At 34.6% G+C, this 20,461-nt stretch overlaps 1 protein-coding gene across 6 annotated transcripts in view; it reads left to right on the top strand.

Moving 5' to 3' along the window:
- The window catches only part of Csmd3 (CUB and Sushi multiple domains 3), a 1,179,548-nt gene that overhangs the window by 778,251 nt on the left and 380,836 nt on the right, over positions 1–20,461 (top strand). For all 6 annotated transcript variants that reach the window (XM_031358937.1, XM_031358936.1, XM_031358940.1 and 3 more), the window contains 2 exons: positions 3,854–4,069; positions 5,858–6,046. In XM_031358937.1, coding sequence (XP_031214797.1) covers positions 3,854–4,069; positions 5,858–6,046 — 405 coding nt within the window. The remainder of the gene's footprint in view (positions 1–3,853; positions 4,070–5,857; positions 6,047–20,461) is intronic.

Below are 20,461 nucleotides of genomic sequence, written 5' to 3'. Positions count from 1 at the left end.
AAGGTGTGTGCCACCACCGCCCTGCTGAATGTTTTCATTCATAACTGTTGACACAGTTATTATTTATTTTATTATTACTATTGAAAACCAAAATAAACCAAAAGCAAAAACTAGCAATGAGAAATACTGTCAGAATTTAAAAGCTTGTTTTGATCAAATGTAAGGTTTTTTTTATAAAAGAAAGTTGCTTTTAATAAAATTCTGCATGATTTTATAGAGAGGTTGGCATTAAATATGGGTTGTTAGAGTTAGGTTTCCTGTAGTGACTTAAATGCGATTATAGGAAAAAGTGTTAAAGTGAGAATATAGGAAGCCATAGAAGCAATGAGGTCATTAATATTATAAGTCTGGTTTGTATTGTTTTCGAGGATACAGAACTTTCTCTTGGAAAGTAAAGAAAACGTACTATTATTTCATCATGCAACAGATTAAGGGAGTTTAAAATAAACTCTCTAATATTATCAAGCAAATGTAGGGCTACATGCTGCTTGCTTTGTAAACACAGGTTTAATTAACACTTAAGGTTTCACATCTTTACAGGTTGTAAGTGTTAATTAAATCGGTATTTACATGCTGAGGAATGTGGATTTAGGTGCCTCTCTTTTAAGGAAGGTTTGCTTGAAGCACTGTTCCAAAGGCAAGGCAAAGTGTAGTGAAGGACTTAAAGTTGGGAGAAAAGGATAATCTATGCCAGTTGGTAGACAATAGTCTAACCTTTCTCAGGCCACATGTCTAGAGACGTGGTAGGACATTTTTTGATGATCAATTCCTATTGTGGGGCTAATCCTTGAAAAACACCCTAATCATTTCTTAAATTGTTATTCATGCTTGCATGTCTGATGTTCAAAGGCTGCCACTACAATCTCCCAGGACTAAACCACCAACCTAAGAGTACACATGGTGGGACTAATGGCTCTAGCAGTATATGTATAGCAGTCGGTCATGCCCCAGTGTAGGGGAATGCCAGGTCCAGGAAGGGGGAGAGGGTAGGTTGGTAAGCAGCAGGACGGAGGGAGGGAACAGGTTTTTTTGTTTTTGTTTTTGTTTTTTATTTTATTTTATTTTATTTTTTATTTTTTTGGAGGGGAAACTGGAAAAGGAGGTATCATATGACATGTAAATAAAGAAAGTATCTAATAAAAAAGAATAAATAAAAAACAAATAAGCTATCATTCTAGGTCTCTTCCTTTGAAACCCAACCAGCTATGGGAATCCTAACCTCTAAAAGTTTCAATTTTATACAACTAAACACAAAAACTTAGATTCATTCTCTTTAATCCTTTTGTTATCATGGCATGTTACTAAGAGATGAGATTTAACCATACAACTGTTTTTAGACTATTGTGATTTGGTGTGACAGTTATCACTAATACCTGGCATTCTGTAACTATATATGCGCCAGATTTTTTTTTCTACTTTCATACCAGACTGGTATTTACTTGTGTTAAATTGCATCACACTTTTTGACTTAAATATTCTAGGATGGAATTTTAAAGTTAATCTCCTTCCACTTATATTTGCACTTAACTGTTGGAATATTCTCATACTTCAGTGGAAACTCAGTACTTTAGAGATTTATAAGAATATAGAGAAGGATCTGAAGATTTAAGGAATTTCCGTATGTATGGCTGATAGACTCTTCTGTTTGGGCACATAAGACTTCTCAGTAGGTATCTAGTCAATTAATTATGGTATCATTCAACCTACATTGGTTCTGGCTTATAGTGATATGTGAAAATATCCTTAAGTATATATTTTAAAACTGAGGAGGCTAAATTTAGTTGATTATGTTGGCTCTTACCTTTAAACTCAGCCCTAGGAATTCTGAGTCAGGGATACTGTGATTTCAAGTTGGGTGTTGAACAATACAATGAGTTTCTCTATCAAAGAATAAAACAAATAAATATGTAAAACAAAACAAAACAAAACAAAAGTTAAGCTACATCTATGTTGTCTTATGGAGACGGAGACCTGGCAAAACTATAATGTACATCAGAAAATCTTTTAGTCATAATCTATAAAGCAAATACAAACCTATGAGTTTACAAGTTGAAAAATAAAATGTACAAAGGCCCCTTGAAGGCTATCGTTGCTTAAATCATTATTAAAATACTATAACAGCAGCACTATTTTGGCTTTAGGTTAAGGGTTTACAAGAGCATCTCTCACATAAGTTGTTTTACCAGAACATCTTGAATAGGAAAAGAACTGTGATTTTAGACCCGAGAGCTTCTTTCTACTGCCCTTTTAGAATTTTGTCTTTGCCTTTCTTCTTCCTGATGCCTGACCCAGGCCTGTTCTTCAACCCCCTTCTCTTTTGGAGGTCACTGCCATTAGAAGTTTCTGATAACTCTTTGACTGGTTGTTGCTTCTATTTCTATGATGCTATATTGACTCACACCACTTGAATTCATGACACTTTGCAGAATATTTGGAAGTTTGGTTTATGTGTCTTTTCTCCTCAGATGGACATGGGTATTTATAATCTTTTCCATCTTCATTCTAGAATAAAGATCCAGGTTTTCAACATAAATTTTTGGTTAAGTGAGTTTTAGCAGAACTTTGAAGATTGTATTTCCAGCAGTATTAAAAACAGACTTTTATTTTAATTCTTTAATCCTCTTCTACAGTCCACTTTTCATCCCCCTCCGGTCTGCCACCCAACCTCCCCTTCCCAGCCATGTCTCCACTAGGAAGTCCTTACCTGCCTACTCTCACCACCTACCCTCACTTCACCAGGTATCCCCACTCCCTGGGGCCTCAAGTCTCTTGAGGGTTAGGTGCATGTTCTCTCACTGAGGCCAGGCCAGGCAATCCTCTGCTATATAAGTGTTAGGGAATCTCATATCAGCTGGTGTATGAAGCCTGGTTGGTCAATGTCTGAGAGATCTCGGGGGTCCAGGTCAGACTGCTGGTCTTCCTGTGGGGTCAACTTCCTCCTCAGCTTCTTTTTCCCCAATCCAACTGCAGGGGCAGGCAGTTTCAGTCCTTTGGGTGTAAATATCTGCATCTGACATTTTCAGCTGCTTGTTGTGTCTTTCGGAGGGCAGTCATGATAGGCCCCTTTTTGTGAGTACTCCATAGCCTCAGTAAGAGTGTCAGGCCTTGGGGCCTCCCCTGAGTCGGATCCCAATTTTGACCTATCGCTGGACCTCCTTTTCCTCAGCCCTTTTTCCATTTTTGTCCCTGCTGTTCTTTCAGACAGGAACAATTATCGGTCATAGTTTTTGGTTGTGGGATGGCAGCCCCATCTTTCATTTGATTCCCTGTCTTTCTGTTGGAGGTGGGCTCTACAAGGTCCCTCTCCCTACTGTAGAGCATTTCATTTAAGGTACCTCATACTGTATCACAATGCCAGCTTAATAGCAGTATAAGGAAAGTCTGGAAAGTGTAAAATAAATAAAGTTATAATACTTCTTACCTCCTTGTGGCCATTTATTATTTTTTTCTAAGTAGATTTAAGCTTATTTGAAAGTAGAGAGCTGGTTGATTGAGCACCATTGTTTATGTTGTTTGAAGAACCCAGAGAAGGAAGAAAATGAAAAGGCATGCAAGATTGTCACCAGTAAGCTGCAAAGGTGTTGTAGTTTCCTTGTAAATACAAATATCAAATTAATATATTTCACACATTTCTCCACAGCTTCTAAGACTGAACCAAGCATATTGTTCATAAGTAAGCTGAAGGAAGCAGAATGGGCAATAATCTTTCTGTACATTTACAATTTGTGACAGTAGTAGATTTCAATTTCTGAAACCTCTAGCATCTAAAGACTTTAGGTTGACGGCCTCTTTCTATGGTATATGAATATGCTTTGTCCAATGTAAGTCTGATCTTCCTATTTCTTATTCATAGGTGTGCAGTTCAACTTTCACACTTTTCATTTAGAAGACCATCATGACTATTTGCTGATCACAGAGAATGGTAGTTTTACCCAACCACTGGCACGGCTCACTGGTTCAGAACTTCCTTCAACAATCAATGCTGGCCTTTATGGAAACTTCAGGGCTCAATTGCGCTTCATTTCTGACTTTTCGATATCATATGAAGGATTTAACATCACATTTTCTGGTGAGAAAATAAAGAATCAAGAACTATTTTTGTGAATCTAAAATGGTGACGTTTATAAAATTATTTTAATATGACAAACAAAAATGGAAAAATTGCAAAAATGCTGATTAAAATTTTAGAGTAGAAAAACAAAGGAAAAATAACCTCTCAGCAAGTACAGAAATGCCTTCAAGATTGGCTGTGGTCACTCACTGCTAAACATTAAAGAACAGGCAGATAAATAAGTAATAAATAAATAAATTCTCTAAAATGGTGTTAAAAGTATAGTCATTTAATTTTTTTTGTCTTAAATTCATGTGACATTCTAATGACCAAAACCCTCTAGAATACCTACTAAATTTAAAAGTTCTTTCTATATATAAAAATATTATGCATTCTATATAAATTATGTATAAATATTATATATAGCTATACAGTATTCTTTTGTATTGTTTCATTTGAACTCAAGAAGAAAATGTGACTAAAATCTACCTAATTTTATGTGTCTTATAAAGATATACTGACTGGACAAAATAAAAAATAAACTTGCTTTTATTATTTTGGAATATACAGTCTATAAGAAAGTAACTATGAGTAGGTGTTCATAAATAACTGAATCATTTACAGGAAATAATACTGCTAGTATAACTCTTGGCCTAAGGCTTCATGTGGGGTGGTAACTCTTCCATTAAAGGAAAACAACATAATATATATGTTAATGGAAGCCATCAACTTATTAACAGTTGGAAAAAAATGTGGGAGTAGAAATGCAACTGCCCCTTCATCTCCCATTGCAATGTTCCCACTATGGAAAGGATGAAGTCAGAAACAGAAAATCTTAGCTGTGTATCCAAGATACTAGTGATAGACAGTAAACCCTAACCTGTGCTACGTGAGGATTCTTTCCTGATGCCCAGAATCTGATGGTATTGAGTTGTATTCAATTCCACTGTGAATATCCTACAGGGATCTTAATTTCAGATCCCAGTTGTAATATGACTTGACTTCCATGAAAAGTTGTTATTAGGCCAAGGAACTTAAAGAAAGATATCCCTACAACATGAAAATGTACCTTACAATTATAATAAGATAAATAGCTATTTATCTGTGCAAGAACAAATTAGTAAGTAAATTAATTATATGCTAACTTAAAAATATTAAATGTATTATATTTATTATATATTTATTATTGTAATATATAAATAATCCTTCTTTTACCTTTATACTCACTTGCTCATTCATTTTCACTGTTTTCTTTCATTTCCTGGGGAAGGTTTCTGTATAAATTTATCAAATTATCATTACCAATATTGGGTACTTTGTTTTCTTACATGAAAATTTCCATCTAAAGATAGATGTTTTTCAGAATATGGGTTAATTGAATGCCTGATACTAGAGGCACAAGAGCCATTTAAATTAAAGCTGTTGAGAGAATCGTATTTTTTTTAACTGATAATGATTTTATTCCAAATGCATTTTTGTTTGAAAATATGCATCTCTCATGTCATTACTCTAACTCAAAACTCTATGAAGTGGAAAACTTTTATAATGCTGAAAAGAACATCATTAAATACATAGTTACATTTTGAGCTGATTACTTAGGTAACATTTACCCCATCCTCACTGAATTTCACACATGAAAGTATTCAGTTAGTTTTTAAATGTAACACGCAAAAAAGAAAATCAAATGTCCCACAGCATATTACTGCTCTTACAGATTATGTAGCAAGACCATAAATATAAGAAATGTGTATTTAAAATGATCACACTTAATTCTCTTTCTCTGGGTGACTTATTAACCCTTTACAGAATATAACCTTGAGCCTTGTGAAGACCCTGGGATACCTCAATATGGTAGCCGAGTTGGGTTCAGCTTTGGAGTCGGAGATACGCTGACCTTCTCATGTTCATTGGGTTACCGACTCGAGGGTTCTTCTGAGATCATCTGTCTTGGCGGTGGCCGGCGAGTGTGGAGTGCACCTCTGCCAAGGTGTGTGGGTACGTGGTCAGCTGCTTTCATTTGCTTGTATGTGTAGTCACTGTCCATGAAGTTGCATGATTACACACTCTTTCTTTTCTTATAATCTGTTGTATTTCTCCATATATTCCATATTAGTTATTTCTATTTTCGTTTCAACTTGGCAATCTGGTGCACCACAATTATCCTGCTGCTTCAAAAAAGAGACTATGCTTCTGAACTTGTTTTAGATTAATAACAAAAAGAACACATGAATATATGTAGTTATAAAATAAACACATTGATGATTTATAGACAGATGAAGAAGATGACAAAAATCACAAAACCAGATATAATACATAGATTCATTTGTAAGAGTTAAAATTAACATGAAGATTTCTGAATTATCCCTTTTGTATAGGGCTTATTCTACATCTCCATTTGACTGATTGACATGCTAATATCTTTTTATTCTGTTGACTAACTCACAACAAAGAGATGGGAGCTATCAACTTGAGTCTGACAAAAATGTTTAGAAAAGTAAATTGCCACAATATCAAATAGTTCAGCACTCAGAAACTACAACTCAACCATTTCCATAGAAGAATTCACATAGTGAATTCTCCTATTATTTGATATTGTAATCTAACCGTTGTTTTGACAGTATTTTGTAACTTGGAATGTATAGGCATACAAGAAAAAATTGTAAGAAAAATATGTCAACTATAGAATAGTTAAGAATATTACTTCTTCATAAATGAATTAAGATAGCTACTTATATTATGAGACACAGATTATCAGCAATTTAAATATTAAAAGCCTAGAGCTAATATCATTTTAAATGGATATTTTGACTAAAAAGAAGGGCAAAAAAATAAGTAGAATTTTTCATAATTATTTAAAACATTTTTCACTTAAACAAAAACTCCAGAGACAAGAATAATCTCAGGCCACTTGACATCCAATAATTATCATTGTTTATTTTTGTGAAATAAAAAGACAGATAAATGTATTTCTAAAGAAATATAAAATTGAGCATAAACCAACATTATTATATTTCAGCATGGTGAGGGTATAATAGACTCCTTCATACATAGCATCCCACTTTGTCCTCACAAAACCCAATATTATGATTATTTTATATTGTTTTAGTAGAACTTGAGCCTTATATATTTAATGATGTACCCAAAATCAAATTTTAAGTGGTAGGATTGAGTATGATTTGTACAAAGGTAAGTCTCCCTGTAATGCCCAGCCTTTCATTATAGCATATAGAAACTAATCATAGAGAAGGGCTCAAAGTTCCATGGAGTTAAGGTTTTTCTCTTAAATTGACAAATGCTAGACTGTTCCTGGCTAAGAAAAAAATGTTTATATGAATAAAGCTTAGTCCACATTTAGAATATATTTTAATAAATCAATTTCTGAAAACCTGATATAACAAAAAACAATTTAAAGTTTGTTATTAAAGTTTTTCTCAGAGTAGATTTAGTTTATTCATATCAATATCATTACTTGGAAGAATAAAAAATACATTTAGGCAAATTGAGAAAGTAAATTTTGCCATGAGACTCTTAAATTCATTTTCAAATAAAAAACAAAACAAAAAAAACCTGTTCCTACATTTTCACTGGTTGAAATTGATTCTGTTGACCTTAATATTCTCCATTTTTAAAATTTATTTATTTATTTATTTATTTATGTATTCATTTATTGTATTTAACTTGGAAGATTAAAGGACTATAAGCAATAGAATGTTTCTTAATCATTCTATAATTTTTATTGAACTATTCTTCAATAATATGCCATTTATGAACACATATGTGTTTGTATAAATTTCTTATTTTTTATACATTCAATAATCACCATAGATGAAAAAAGTTCACATATTTGATATGACATTATTCATATCAATAGTGGTCTCATTTTATTTTATTTTCATGCAGAGACATAAGGCATATAGATAGGGTATAATTCTGAAGCTTAGAATGCTCCAAACCTTATTGGATAGCCAAGGCTGGCTTTAAACCTTAGTTACTCCTCTTTACTTTTCTGAGTATTGCAAGATAAGAATGAGCCATCACACTAAACCAGATTCTCAAATATTTATATTATTCAATTATTTATACTTTTAACTTCCTATAAATCTAATCTACTGTAGCCCAATTCTCTGTTTAACATTTGCTTAATAAGTATTCTTTAGACATCAGTGGTATAAACCTCAGAGAGATCTCATGCAAGGTGGGCAACCATAAATAGACCATATTCTAAATTTCTACTTTTGATTCATTGTTTTGAAATCTAAATAGTTTTCACATGGCACAGAGTTAACCATGGTATCTCTGGTCTTACAGTAAACTTGCTGTGATTATTTCTCTGGCATGATCTTTCATTACTATAGATTTATTAACATCTCATACTGCACTGAAGTTTAGGACTTTTAGACTTAGGCACTTCAAACTTAGTCTGAGCACTGGATTTTAGACAGAGGGTCTAAAGACTTTCTTATTGTAGACTTTGATATTGTAGAAGATTTTTTAACTGTCATTATTAGTGATGTGTGATTTCAGATAACATTTTACGATTGTTTCAATCAGAGGACATTGTCTTTACTTCTACTGAAACGTAGTGTTTTGTTGAGGGAGTGTTTTAAGTTCAGGATAATTTTTAGAAGCAGAAGAAGCTTAATGAACCTCAAAACATCCTAAGAAAGGGATTTTCCTTTTTAAGCAACCAAGCAATTAAGAGATATAGCCTATAATTCTATTTGCAGAGTTCCTAAGCCCTGTTAGAACTGGTACCTTATTCAAACACTTTTTCTACAAAATTTCTCACTCCAAATGTCTCTAGCTGGATCTTAATTCCTAGTCAAAAAGTGTAAATCAATTTAAAAACTGACTCATGTGTGGTACTTCACTAAAAAGAAGGAGTTGCAGTTGCAGTCCAGTGTTCTTGGTTCCGTGCCTCTTTCTACGACCATATTCCCAAGCACCCCTGTACATAATGGCAGTCAAACATACAAGGTGAATTTTATCAGGGAGAAAAAAATAGGGGAGAGTATAAGTCAATTTTCCTAGTAATCTGGATGAAAGTGTCATCTCTTAATATACCCACATGCAAGTCTGTGAACAGGCTCCACCTAAGAGTAGCAGCAGCATTGTATTTCCATCAAGATACTCACTCATAAAATTGTACATGACCTTTTATTTATACTTATTAATTATTTTTTTACATATTTACATCCTAAGTACTGTCACTTCCTCCCTGAACCCCCCCCCAACTTTCCCCACCCTCTCCCCCTCTCCTTCACCTGTGAGAGAGTGAACCCCCAGGGCTTTCCCCCTTCTCTGGGGCATTGAATCTCCAGCAGACTAGGCGCAGCCTCTCCCACTGGGACCAGAGGAGAGCCCAGCATCATAAAAATGTACGTGGCCTTTAACTGAGAAAAAAAAAAGTAATCAATGAAATAGAAGAGCGGCTCAGTGGTTAAGAACACTGGAATACCAGGGTTCAATTCCCAGATCCATGTGATAAATCACAGCCATTTATTAAACCCATTTCAGGGAATCCAATGTGCTCTTATAACCACTTTGGGTACCAGGTGTCCATGTAGTATACAGAAGTGTGTGTGGGAAAACACCCAGGCACACAAAATAAAAAACAATTTTAAGTAATAATAATTTTATTATATAAAAATGAATCACTATATTAGCCATACAGGAGGTATATGAATTTCCTTCATAAAATTTGTCTGATGCCTGTCCCTTCCCTTGTTGTCTTTCTTTCTACATACAGTTTTTATACACTGTATTCTAATTATACTCTCTTTCCCTCATATACTTCCAATTTCTCCACACCATTCTGCCCACGAAACTTGAAGGATTTTCTTTCTTCTATGTCTCTCAAAAAAGCAAGCAAACCAACAAATGACTAAACAAGAAAAGAAATACTGCCAACACCAAACTGAAGCAAAAATCACAGGAAAACATGGGGTATATTTTGTTTTGGGACAACTACCTCTGAGCATGGAGCCTGAGCTGGAGTATAGTTTTAGATATACCCACTTGATAGATTCGCTTCATCGGAGAAAATTTGGTTTTCCCATTCACAGTACATATATTAGTTGCAAATAGCTTCTTGGGTAGGGATAGGACTCTGTGTTCACTACTATTCTCTGGGTTAGAACTGCATCTGGTTTGAAATTGTGCCATCTCTTGAAAGCAGTAAACATGTATGTCTTCACTCAGGGTCCAAATAAGCCAGAATCCCAAGCCAGACCATCTTGCAAATAAACAAGCAGCTAATGAAAGAACATGTTTTGTAAAGTTGATTAGCATGTTCAGTACAAGCACTGATATTTCTCTCAGCAAGAATTAACCCATTTTAAGGAGTCCATACATTTTTGAAGTCATTTTAAAGAAAGTAATTTATTCACACTCATAATCACCATTTAACACATCAACTTTTGTTTCTAATTTCACATGCCTTTGATTTTTTTTCTGACCTTGGACAAGTAGCAACATCTTGCCTTAATCATGAATGAAATGACAAAAATGATCACTACATTAAACAGACATTTTCTCCCTTTACTGTCTTTTTTAAATGATATATAATGATTATTATTCATTTTTGTAGCTTAAAAATAAGGGGTGGTAACAGAAAAAGCCTGTGAATATCATATAAGGGGATACTGTACAACTGCTATAACATCTGTGTGAACCTCAACCAGTTTTAAAATGAATAAAATAAAGAAATGACAGAAAAAAGAAAAAATCATTAAACAGTTATGTGTATCCCACCTTCAAATCTAAGTTCTTCTTAAAGAAATTATAGGCCTCAGATACTCAACAGTGTGTGTTAAATATGCCTCATTTATGAACCTAACCATCAATGCAGCCATGTGACTACCTAGAAAGCAAATTTAAGGATTAATTATTGGAATTGTATTTTGTTCTACCATCCATTAGCTGAACTTAGGAAATTACTTAGCTCTGAGTCCTTTTTTGAAAGGATTTTAACAATATGTGGTCTACAAAAGACATATGGTTCCAAAGTAAAGCAGGAACTGTGCTTAATAGACATAAACACGAGTAAAAAGCTGATATAATAAAACAGGTGTTTTTTTTTTTTTTAAAGCATGATCTAATTACTTGTGATTGAAAAGGGAGCACTTTAAAGAGCATGAAAGCTGATGGAGAAAAACACCGGACTGTGTATGGGTAGATTCATTGTTTACAATCTCCTCTCCCCAGACTCCTCCTCTATTCTCTCTTCAGGTAACACTGCCTCAATGTATCAAAGGAAGTGGAATTTCTAAAGACAGAAATTACTTTGTTATTTTCAGACAGTCTCACTGTATAACTCAGTATAGCTTCAGACATCCAATTCCCCTCCCTCAGACTCCTGAGTTATTGGGCCAAAGGCAAGTATATGCCACCATACTCGTGCCTATTGATTCTAAATAAATAAACTTATCTACATCTGTCTCTATCCATCTGCCTTATTCACTAAAATAAAGAAATATACTCCTGACCAAAGTTAACATCTCTATATATCATAGTGCACTTCCATACACAGTCCTCAAATAATCCTACTGCCAAGCCTTTTGCTTTTGCTTTTAGGGTCTTGACTTTCTCTTCTCCACAAACATCCTTTCTTTTATGTTCCCCTCACATTCAGAACTCCCGATGGTCCCTACTGGTGAATGACTCAGAGGAGAGTGACCAGAACAACTAGGAAAAGGATAACAGATGTCCAAGAACATGATTTGAGCCCTTGTATGAAAAAAACAAAAACAAAAACAAAAGCAAAAACCTTCTATTATACTCAAGGCACAAAAAATAATATAAAATTACAGAAAACAGCAGATAGAAAAGTACTCTGTATAACTATATAAACACATGTTTTTCTACAAGTTTGGGAGGATAACTATGGCTGAGTATATTGATTTCATAATAGAAAATCCATAGTACTGGTTTATATCTTTTCACCATCTTATCTTTTATTTTAAAAGAGTTTCTTACTTACAACATAAGACAAAAAACCTAAGAAAACATAATTATTTTTTTAACAACTGGGAAATTCATAGTTAGAAAGGCTATATATAATGAATAAAAGACTAACAACAGGGTAAGATTATGCCTGCTAAATTGTGGCATTCTTTCAGTACTTTTGATTAATATGCCACCCTGAAATCAGGAGAGTATTGTTTTCTCTTGCTATTAACATCAATCTTTGTTTTTTTTAAGTCAATAGCAACCATAGCACATGCTATAGACCATAAATGAGCAAATTTTGGATAAAGCTAGAAAATACTAAATATATGAGGCTTCATAGTCATATAGTTTCAGAAGCAACTGTTTACTCTTATATAGGTAAATAACAATGGATGAATGAAAGCATATAGTGGTATTTTAAAAACTAATTGCTTACAAAACCAAGGAATATATTGGAAGTTACTATGTAACCATGATTTGTTAATACCTGTACCAGACTTAACCTGCACAGTCAACCTAAACCATTCTTCAATTTAGAATTTACTCTAAGAAATTCTAAAGAAAAGGAAAATATAATAGACTTGTTATCCTGAAATTTGTTTTTTAAAGTGGCATACAACTTATTACCAAAACATAGATTTATCATAATTTTGAAGATTTAAAATTGTTTACCCCTGGCAAGGAGAGATGGTCCAGGCATTAAAGGGTAAATGCACACCCAAATTGTTTACCTCTTTCTCTCTGTCTGTTTGTCTGTCTGTCTCTCCTCTTGTGTGGGTGTGTGTGCGGGAAAGTATGTGCATGAGAGAGACCAGTTTATGGATAACCTAATTCTCAAACATTTCCATATCCTTCTGTACATCCAGACCTTTCCTAAGTAAAATATCCATTTCCAGCTTTACACTGGTCCTCTCCATATGGACACCCTCCCACAGGCACACTGATTTCACAGTGCCAAAACAGAATGCGTTATCTCTTCAGCCAAATCAATTCTTCCTGCTACACTCTTAAGGTCAATTACAGCATCATTCTCATCCAATCATCCAAGCTGAAAATTACATCATCTTTCTCTCCTTCCTCCTTTTATTTCTCTCTTTAATATGAGTCATCTTTGAGACTTGCCATATAAAACTGTTCAAATTTATCATTTTCATTCTCATCAACATTATGTTTTCCGGTTCTTTTTAGTCCTCACAAAGACTATCAAAACATGACATAATGTATGCTAAGCATTGTGAAAAACTATATGTATGTATGTATGTATGTATGTATGTATGTATGTATACATGTATGTTTTTATATACAATTACTTATTCTTTTATGTATTCATGGTCCATGTAATATAGGAAGATATTATCTTTGTATCATAAAGCAATTAGATTAATTGTATAGCTTGTTGCATTCTTGAAACATCTTTTGATGATGTTGGCAATAGTCACATTAGATTTTGAAAACAAATAACAAACCAATACAAATTGAGATGCTTTAAGTAACACAATTTCGCCAGGCAGTGGTGATGCACACCTTTAATCCCAGTACTTGGAAGGCAGAGACAGGTGGATTTCTGAGTTCGAGGCTAGCCTGGTCTACAGAGTGAGTTCCAGGACAACCAGGGCTACACAGAGAAACCCTGTCTCGAAAAACCAAAAAAAAAAAAAAAAAAAAAAGCAACACAATTTCTTATTTTTGTGGGGTAGAAGCCTGGATTTGTATCATGTAAACTTGATGGTTTTATGGTCTCAGAAGCTGTAATCAAGGTTGCCTAGGAATAAGCTCTTACCTGGGCTACAACACCCTCTTCCAAACTCATAGAGGTGTTTGGAACTAATCACGTCTGAATAGTTCTGGAAACTAAGATCCTCAGTTCTTTACTTAGGTTTATCTATATTTCCCTAGCTCTTGGACTTGTTAGTTAAGCTGTTTAGATCATCAGTCCTACAAGGTGATGTTCTCCAGTGAGTTCTCTAGAAATATAAAGATCTACAGTATGCACATAATCACAGAAAGTAACAAAGACCAACCCACGGGTTCAACCTTATTTCAAAGGGAGGGAGCTGTGGTATTTGTATCAGGAAAAAAATACCCTGTGACTTCATCTTTTTTTTTAATTAGATATTTTCTTTATTACATATTGCATGTCATATGATATCTTTTTCCCCAGTTTCCCCTCTGAAAAAATGAAATAAAATAAAATAAACAACAAAAACCCCTGATCCCTCCCCCTCCCCTTGCTCACCCACCATCTCCTTCTTCCTGGCCCTGGTATTCCTCTACACTGGGCATAGAGCCTTCACCGGACCAAGGGTCTCTTCTCCCATTGATGACCGACTAGGCCATCCTCTGCTACATATGCTGCTGGAGCCATTAGTCACACCATGTGTACTCTTTCGTTGTTAGTTTAGTCCCTGGGAGCTCTGAGGGTACTAGTTAGTTCATATTGTTGTTCGTCCTAAGGGGCTGCAAACCCTTCAGCTCCTTGAGTCCTTTCTCTAGCTCTTTCATTGGGGGCCCTGTACTCAGTCCAATGGATAGCTGTGAGCTTCTACTTCTATATTAGTCAGGTACGGTCAGAGCCTCTCAGGAGACAGCTATATCAGGCTCCTATCAGCCAGCACTTGCTGGCATCCACAATAGTGTCTGGATTTGATGATTGAATATGGGAAGGATTCCCAGGTGGAGCAGTCTCTGCTCCATAGTTTGTCTCTGCAAGTCCTTCCATGGGTATTTTGTTCTTCATTTTAAGAAGAAATGATGTATCCACACTTTGCTCTTTCTTCTTCTTGAGTTTCTTGTGGTTTGTGGATTGTACTTTGTGTATTTTGATCTTCTTGGCTAATATCCACTTAACAGAGAGTGCATACCATATGTATTCTTTTGTGATTTGGTTACCTCACTCAGGATGATATTCTCCAGATCCATCCATTTCCTAAGAATTTCATAAATTCATTGTTTTTAATCACTGTGTAGTACTCCATTGTGTAGATGTACCACAATTTCTGTATCTATTCCTCTGTTGAGAGACATCTGGGTTGTTTCCAGTTTCTGACTATTGTAAATAAGTCTGCTATGAACATAGTAGTGCATGTGTCCTTATTACATGGTGGAGCATCTTTTGGGTATATGTCCAGGAGTAGTATAGCTGGATCCTCTGGTAGTGCTTTGTCCAATTTCCAGAGGAACCGCCAAACTGACTTCCAGAGTGGTTGTACCAGCTTGCAATTCCACCAGCAATGAAGGAGTGTTCCTCTTTCTCCACAACCTCTCCAGCATCTGCTGTCACCTGAGATTTTTATCTTCGCCATTCTGACTGCTGTGAGGTGGAATCTCAGAGTTGTTTTGATTTGCATTTCCCTGATGACTAAGGATGTTGAACATTTCTTTAGGGGGAGAATTCATCTTAAATTCTGCTCTACCTGCTAGTTATCCCTAGAAAATTCCATAGATTTCTCTACTGTCTGATTAAACACAAAGGGACTTACCACTGCCTGTTAGATAAACTTAACACTTCAATAGTTGGCTTCAGTGTTTTACCATTCTTCTATTTGTTTTTTTGCTTCTTGGAATAGAACCCCATTTTATACCATTTCATTACCAAATCATTATGTAAAATCTCTAAATTACAATGTTAAATCTATTTAAAGTCTGTTCTATTCACAAGCTCAGCTATCCAAAGCAAATAAACAATCAAATTTTTTAACCTGGAGGATAACTATTTAAAAACAAAATTAATAAACAGTAATAGGATTGTTCATTTGCAAAGACACTCTAAATTATAGTCAGTTGTTTCTCCCATGTCTTTCCATATCATAATTCATATTAACAGTATTATCTGCCATTATCTGCATTATTATTTTAATAACAGATTGGTAGAAAGAGATATTAACCTCCTTTGATACAATTTTGATGATGTCACTCTCCTGCTTGACGTTTTTCCTTTGTTGGTCCAATTCCTTTATGATGAATTCAGAAAGTACTTTTTATCCTTCACCCTCACCTTGTAATTTAGACAAAGTCTTTCTCTAAACTCATCTTTTTTAGCCAAGCTGATAAGCTCCTCTCGACCTTTCATGAGTACAGTTAGATGTCCATCCCGTTCTCTGGGGCACTGCTATATTTTCCTTTTTCTATTTCCCACCATTTTCTATTGAATTGCTCCTTTATCTATACAATGTTTAGCATATAGAAAGCTTTCACTAAATTTGTTGAGTTGATAAAGAAATCTGAATATAGAACAAGATAAATTCTGTCTTTTTTCATACTTTCAACCAACTAGTTTTCATTTACACACACACACACACACACACACACACACACACACACACACACAATCTGTATTCATAAGGAGAAAAATAGAGTCATTGTAGCCTAATGCCAATGCAGGATTATGTACACCGTTAGAGCCTGAGCGTTCTTACTCTTTCTTATCCTAAAATGCATTTCTGCAGCCAGTTACTTTATTATAGCTGCTGTGTGAGAAATTGTACCTTGTTTTCTTCATAGCTGTGAGCTTCTGGAAAGGGCAGGCCATATGTTAGTTACCTTTCTGCCACCCATTTGTCACTATGGACTGTGGCATCATCACAGATGTTCATCTACAACATAAGCCTCAATGAGTTTACTTTGCTATGTGATCCTCATGAACCAAGTCCGTAAGAGGAGGCCCTCGATATATCTGTGTGATTACTAACAGGAAACTGTTCACTAAAATGTTCATCTATGTTCTGAGAGTCTCAGATTTGTGTGGACATTTTTTTGTTTGTTTATTTGTAATTTGCTGAAAAATTAAAATAGCGTATTTAAAAAAAAGTCTCATTTTCAGCACATGCCCTCAGGCTCTGATTATATATATCTTTGTAGCTTCCTGCAGCTAAATATGAATGGAGCCTAAAGAATAAAGGGAACTGGACAATGAGAGGGAATAAAAAATGGAACCAAGGCATGATGTGCTTTCAATCCGCCATGTGTATTCATCTGTGTAACAAGCAGGCAGGCAGAAACTCACATCAGTCCGTCAGCATCTCATGGCCCAATCAGCATCTTCATCTTTGGTCTCTGGAGGTACAGGCTTAACAGGAACTTGGAGAGAGGTGTGGCTATTAGCAGCAACCTCGAGGCAGAGAAGTTGCAGGGACAAAAAGGACTTTGTTTAAGTCAGAAAGCCCCATGTGGCCAGCCCCCTTGTGGCAAGACAAGGTCTGAGAGAGCCAGGTCCTCGCTGGGGGAGGATCACACATCTTGTTTTAAGTTAGGAGGAAAAAACAGTCTGTTCATTGGAAGGAAGGACAAAAGGAGTCAGATTTTGTGATACACACAAGGTACTGACTTTTTAGGGAAGGCTGAGTTATCAAAATGAGAAGAAATTAGCACATACTTGAGGGTTCTGTCCAGAAACAACTTCAATAATGGGATTGTTACACCATAAACAATCACTGAGTAGTAGATGTACTAATCCTTTGCACAAACATCCCTAAGATCTCATTCAGGTGTAGGAACATGTCCAAGTTCAAAAACACCTGTATCATATTTTTAGCTATGTGCCAAAGAATATGAAAAAAAAAATGGAAGATAAAAAATCTGTACCAAGGGTGAAAGTTTTAGAGATATTTATTGTAATATTATTCTTCAAGGTGTGATGTACATCTCCCTTGTCTTCACATAACTCAACTCTGAGCATCAGCTTAGATACTTTCATCTTCTTAGAAGGTTCCTTGCAAATCTCTAGTAGATATCAAGAACAAATAAATTTTAACCTATGGGAATAGTAAAGCTAATAATTATATATTTTCCAAAATATATAATTTTGAAAATTTTGGCTGACTATTTTCTTGTAAAATATAAATAAATACACTGAGAGCTCAATAGCTCTTCCTTGGGAGAACATAGTTTAGTTTCCAACACCCATATCAAGTAGCTCAAAAACGTCTCTACCTTCAGCTCTAGGGAATTTGGTGCCCTACATTAACCTTAAAGGCACCTGTACTCAGTCATGCACATTCACACAAACACACATAAAATATATTAAAAAACAAAAGTATTAAATATGTCAGTTATTCCTCATTTATTCTGAAGCTCCATCTTGCATAATTCACAGATATCTGAGACTCAGGAAGAACTGTTATTTACCATTGTAGACAACTAAAGGAGATAAATGTTACCGTTACTTGTAGTTGAATTAGATTTTGACGCCATGGCTCAGGAGAGGGTAGGATTTAATTGAAGTTGCAATAGTCTGACAATACCTTAAATCCTTTTGAAACTCAAAGGAAAAGTCATTGTCACATTAGGAGACTATATTTTAAAGTGACTTCTAATTCCAGAGCTTCTCATAAGCATACATGTCTATTCGTTTTGTGTATATATGAATATCACAGCATTTTTCTCTTTCAACCCTTTAAAAATTAAAATAATGAGACAAAATGTGTCTGCCACATACAAAACTGACATTTATGACTGGCTTTTGTATTCTCTGATAATTTACTAACTGAGATATTTTCAAATGAACTTAGAGTTTTAAAACACAGAGAGGAACAGAGAAACAAATTAGAGTTATCATTTAGTGACAGTGAACTGTTTTACAGAGACCGTTAGCCCATTTTCAGGGGCACTATTAGGGGCATGTTCACATTGATGACAGGAGGAATATAGACCATTGTCTAATAATTGTCCAATATTGTAATAATTGTAAGAAGTATCTATAATCCAAGGTATGAAACCTACAATACTCCCTTTTGCTACTTTTGTCTGAGTTTTACTATTTTCCTTCTCTTCAGGTAAAGCTTATTCTTTCTAAATCTAGTTTCAATGCAGGATAAAGCAATGCAAATTATTATCCTCTGTGATTTTCACAGTTCATTGCCATGAAAATCATATAATACCATAAGCTAAGCATTATAAATCAAAACTAAAATCAAAATGGGCATATGAGTTCAGGTCTGAGATACTATGCTCATTTAAATAAATAATAACTATCATAAGTATAAAAAATTCCAAAGTGAATTCCTGTGAAGACACAGGGAAAAATGGACCAAATGCCTGGAACCTGTATTCAGAATTCATATATTAAGTTACAAACAGATGTTTAAAATGAAGATCATTCACTGCAACAAAACTACATTTCTGGGACAAGCAGCTCTTCTGAATCTTGTCTTGTATTCATGTGCTGTCCTTAAATCTAAGTTTAAGCATCTACAACCAAACATCTGGGTAAATTTATTTCTCTTCATGTGATTTAACCAGTCTAAAAACAGTATGTTTTAAACCCTGATAGTTTATTCCATATATTTTTTCTAGGCCTTTGCAAATCTGTAGTATTTTATTTGGTTCAGAAATCTCCACATTTGAAATGTTATCCTCTTTCTATCATATCAAATCAAATGTCAATTTTAATATTCTTAAGCACTTCTAAAAAATAAATGTTACTTTTTTCTTTTAAATTCTGGAAAGCTTGTAACTTTCTTTCTCCTGTCACTTTTTTTCTTTATATAAAACCATTCCACTCTTGCTTAATAAAGTTCTAACTTTTCAAAAGAAAAAGTAAAGAATAATTCAATTCTAAACATATTTAAAACTTATTAAAATTTTGTTGAAATATGATCATTACTTTAAAATAAAATTTCTTTGTATACTGCATAAAATTTAAGTAAGTAAGTACTTAAATTTCATCCACATTTGGAAGTAAACTCATAGTGTGCAAACATATATTCAAATTTAAATGAAGAAGGTCTAACAAAATACCTCAAATAGTACAGTACTTATGGACAGGCATGAGGATCAAGGAGTGTCTCAAAACACACCTGTGACACCAGCACTTTAGATAGAGACATGCTGTTTCTAAGAGTTTGCTATTCAAGCATTGGCCCCATTGGGAGCCCCAAGTGTAGTAGGAGATTCTGTCTCAGAAATAAGGTAGAGTGTTAGTCTCTAAACTTCTCTATTCCCCCTGAAAACTAGTGTTTCCAGAAAGGTAGCTTACCCTTTGAAAGGTCACACTATTTGACTCTGTAGCATTTTTGTACTTCAGACAAAAAGCCTAAAATAAAGAATATAGATGCCAGAGGACTGAGAGATCCGCTAAGCACACAATGATTGTGACACTTAACATGCATCAAACTGTCAGTGAGCAGTTTTCCCATCTGGGAAGTCTAAATATCAACACCTGCCTAATACAATGATTGCAGTTAGTGAGTGCCAATGAAGAGTTCTTGTGTGGTTAATGTATTCACTGATCTTGTGCTGTGTACATGGGAAGCACAAAACAATGCTATTTCAGCTTTCACCATTATTATTTCTGACAAAACTACTAAAAATCAGAAAATACATTATTTATATAACTGGACCATTCAGTTTCAAACCTCACAAAAACACCCACATCTGCCATTCTCTTAAAATCTCTTAAATATGTTTTTTGTTTGTTTAAAGTAGAATAATGAATTAGTTTAGCCCTGCCCCACCTAAAATCTA

Source organism: Mastomys coucha, unplaced genomic scaffold, assembly GCF_008632895.1.
Source record: "Mastomys coucha isolate ucsf_1 unplaced genomic scaffold, UCSF_Mcou_1 pScaffold7, whole genome shotgun sequence".
NCBI classification, from domain to species: domain Eukaryota; kingdom Metazoa; phylum Chordata; class Mammalia; order Rodentia; family Muridae; genus Mastomys; species Mastomys coucha.
This window is presented reverse-complemented; position numbering and strand designations above follow the sequence as displayed.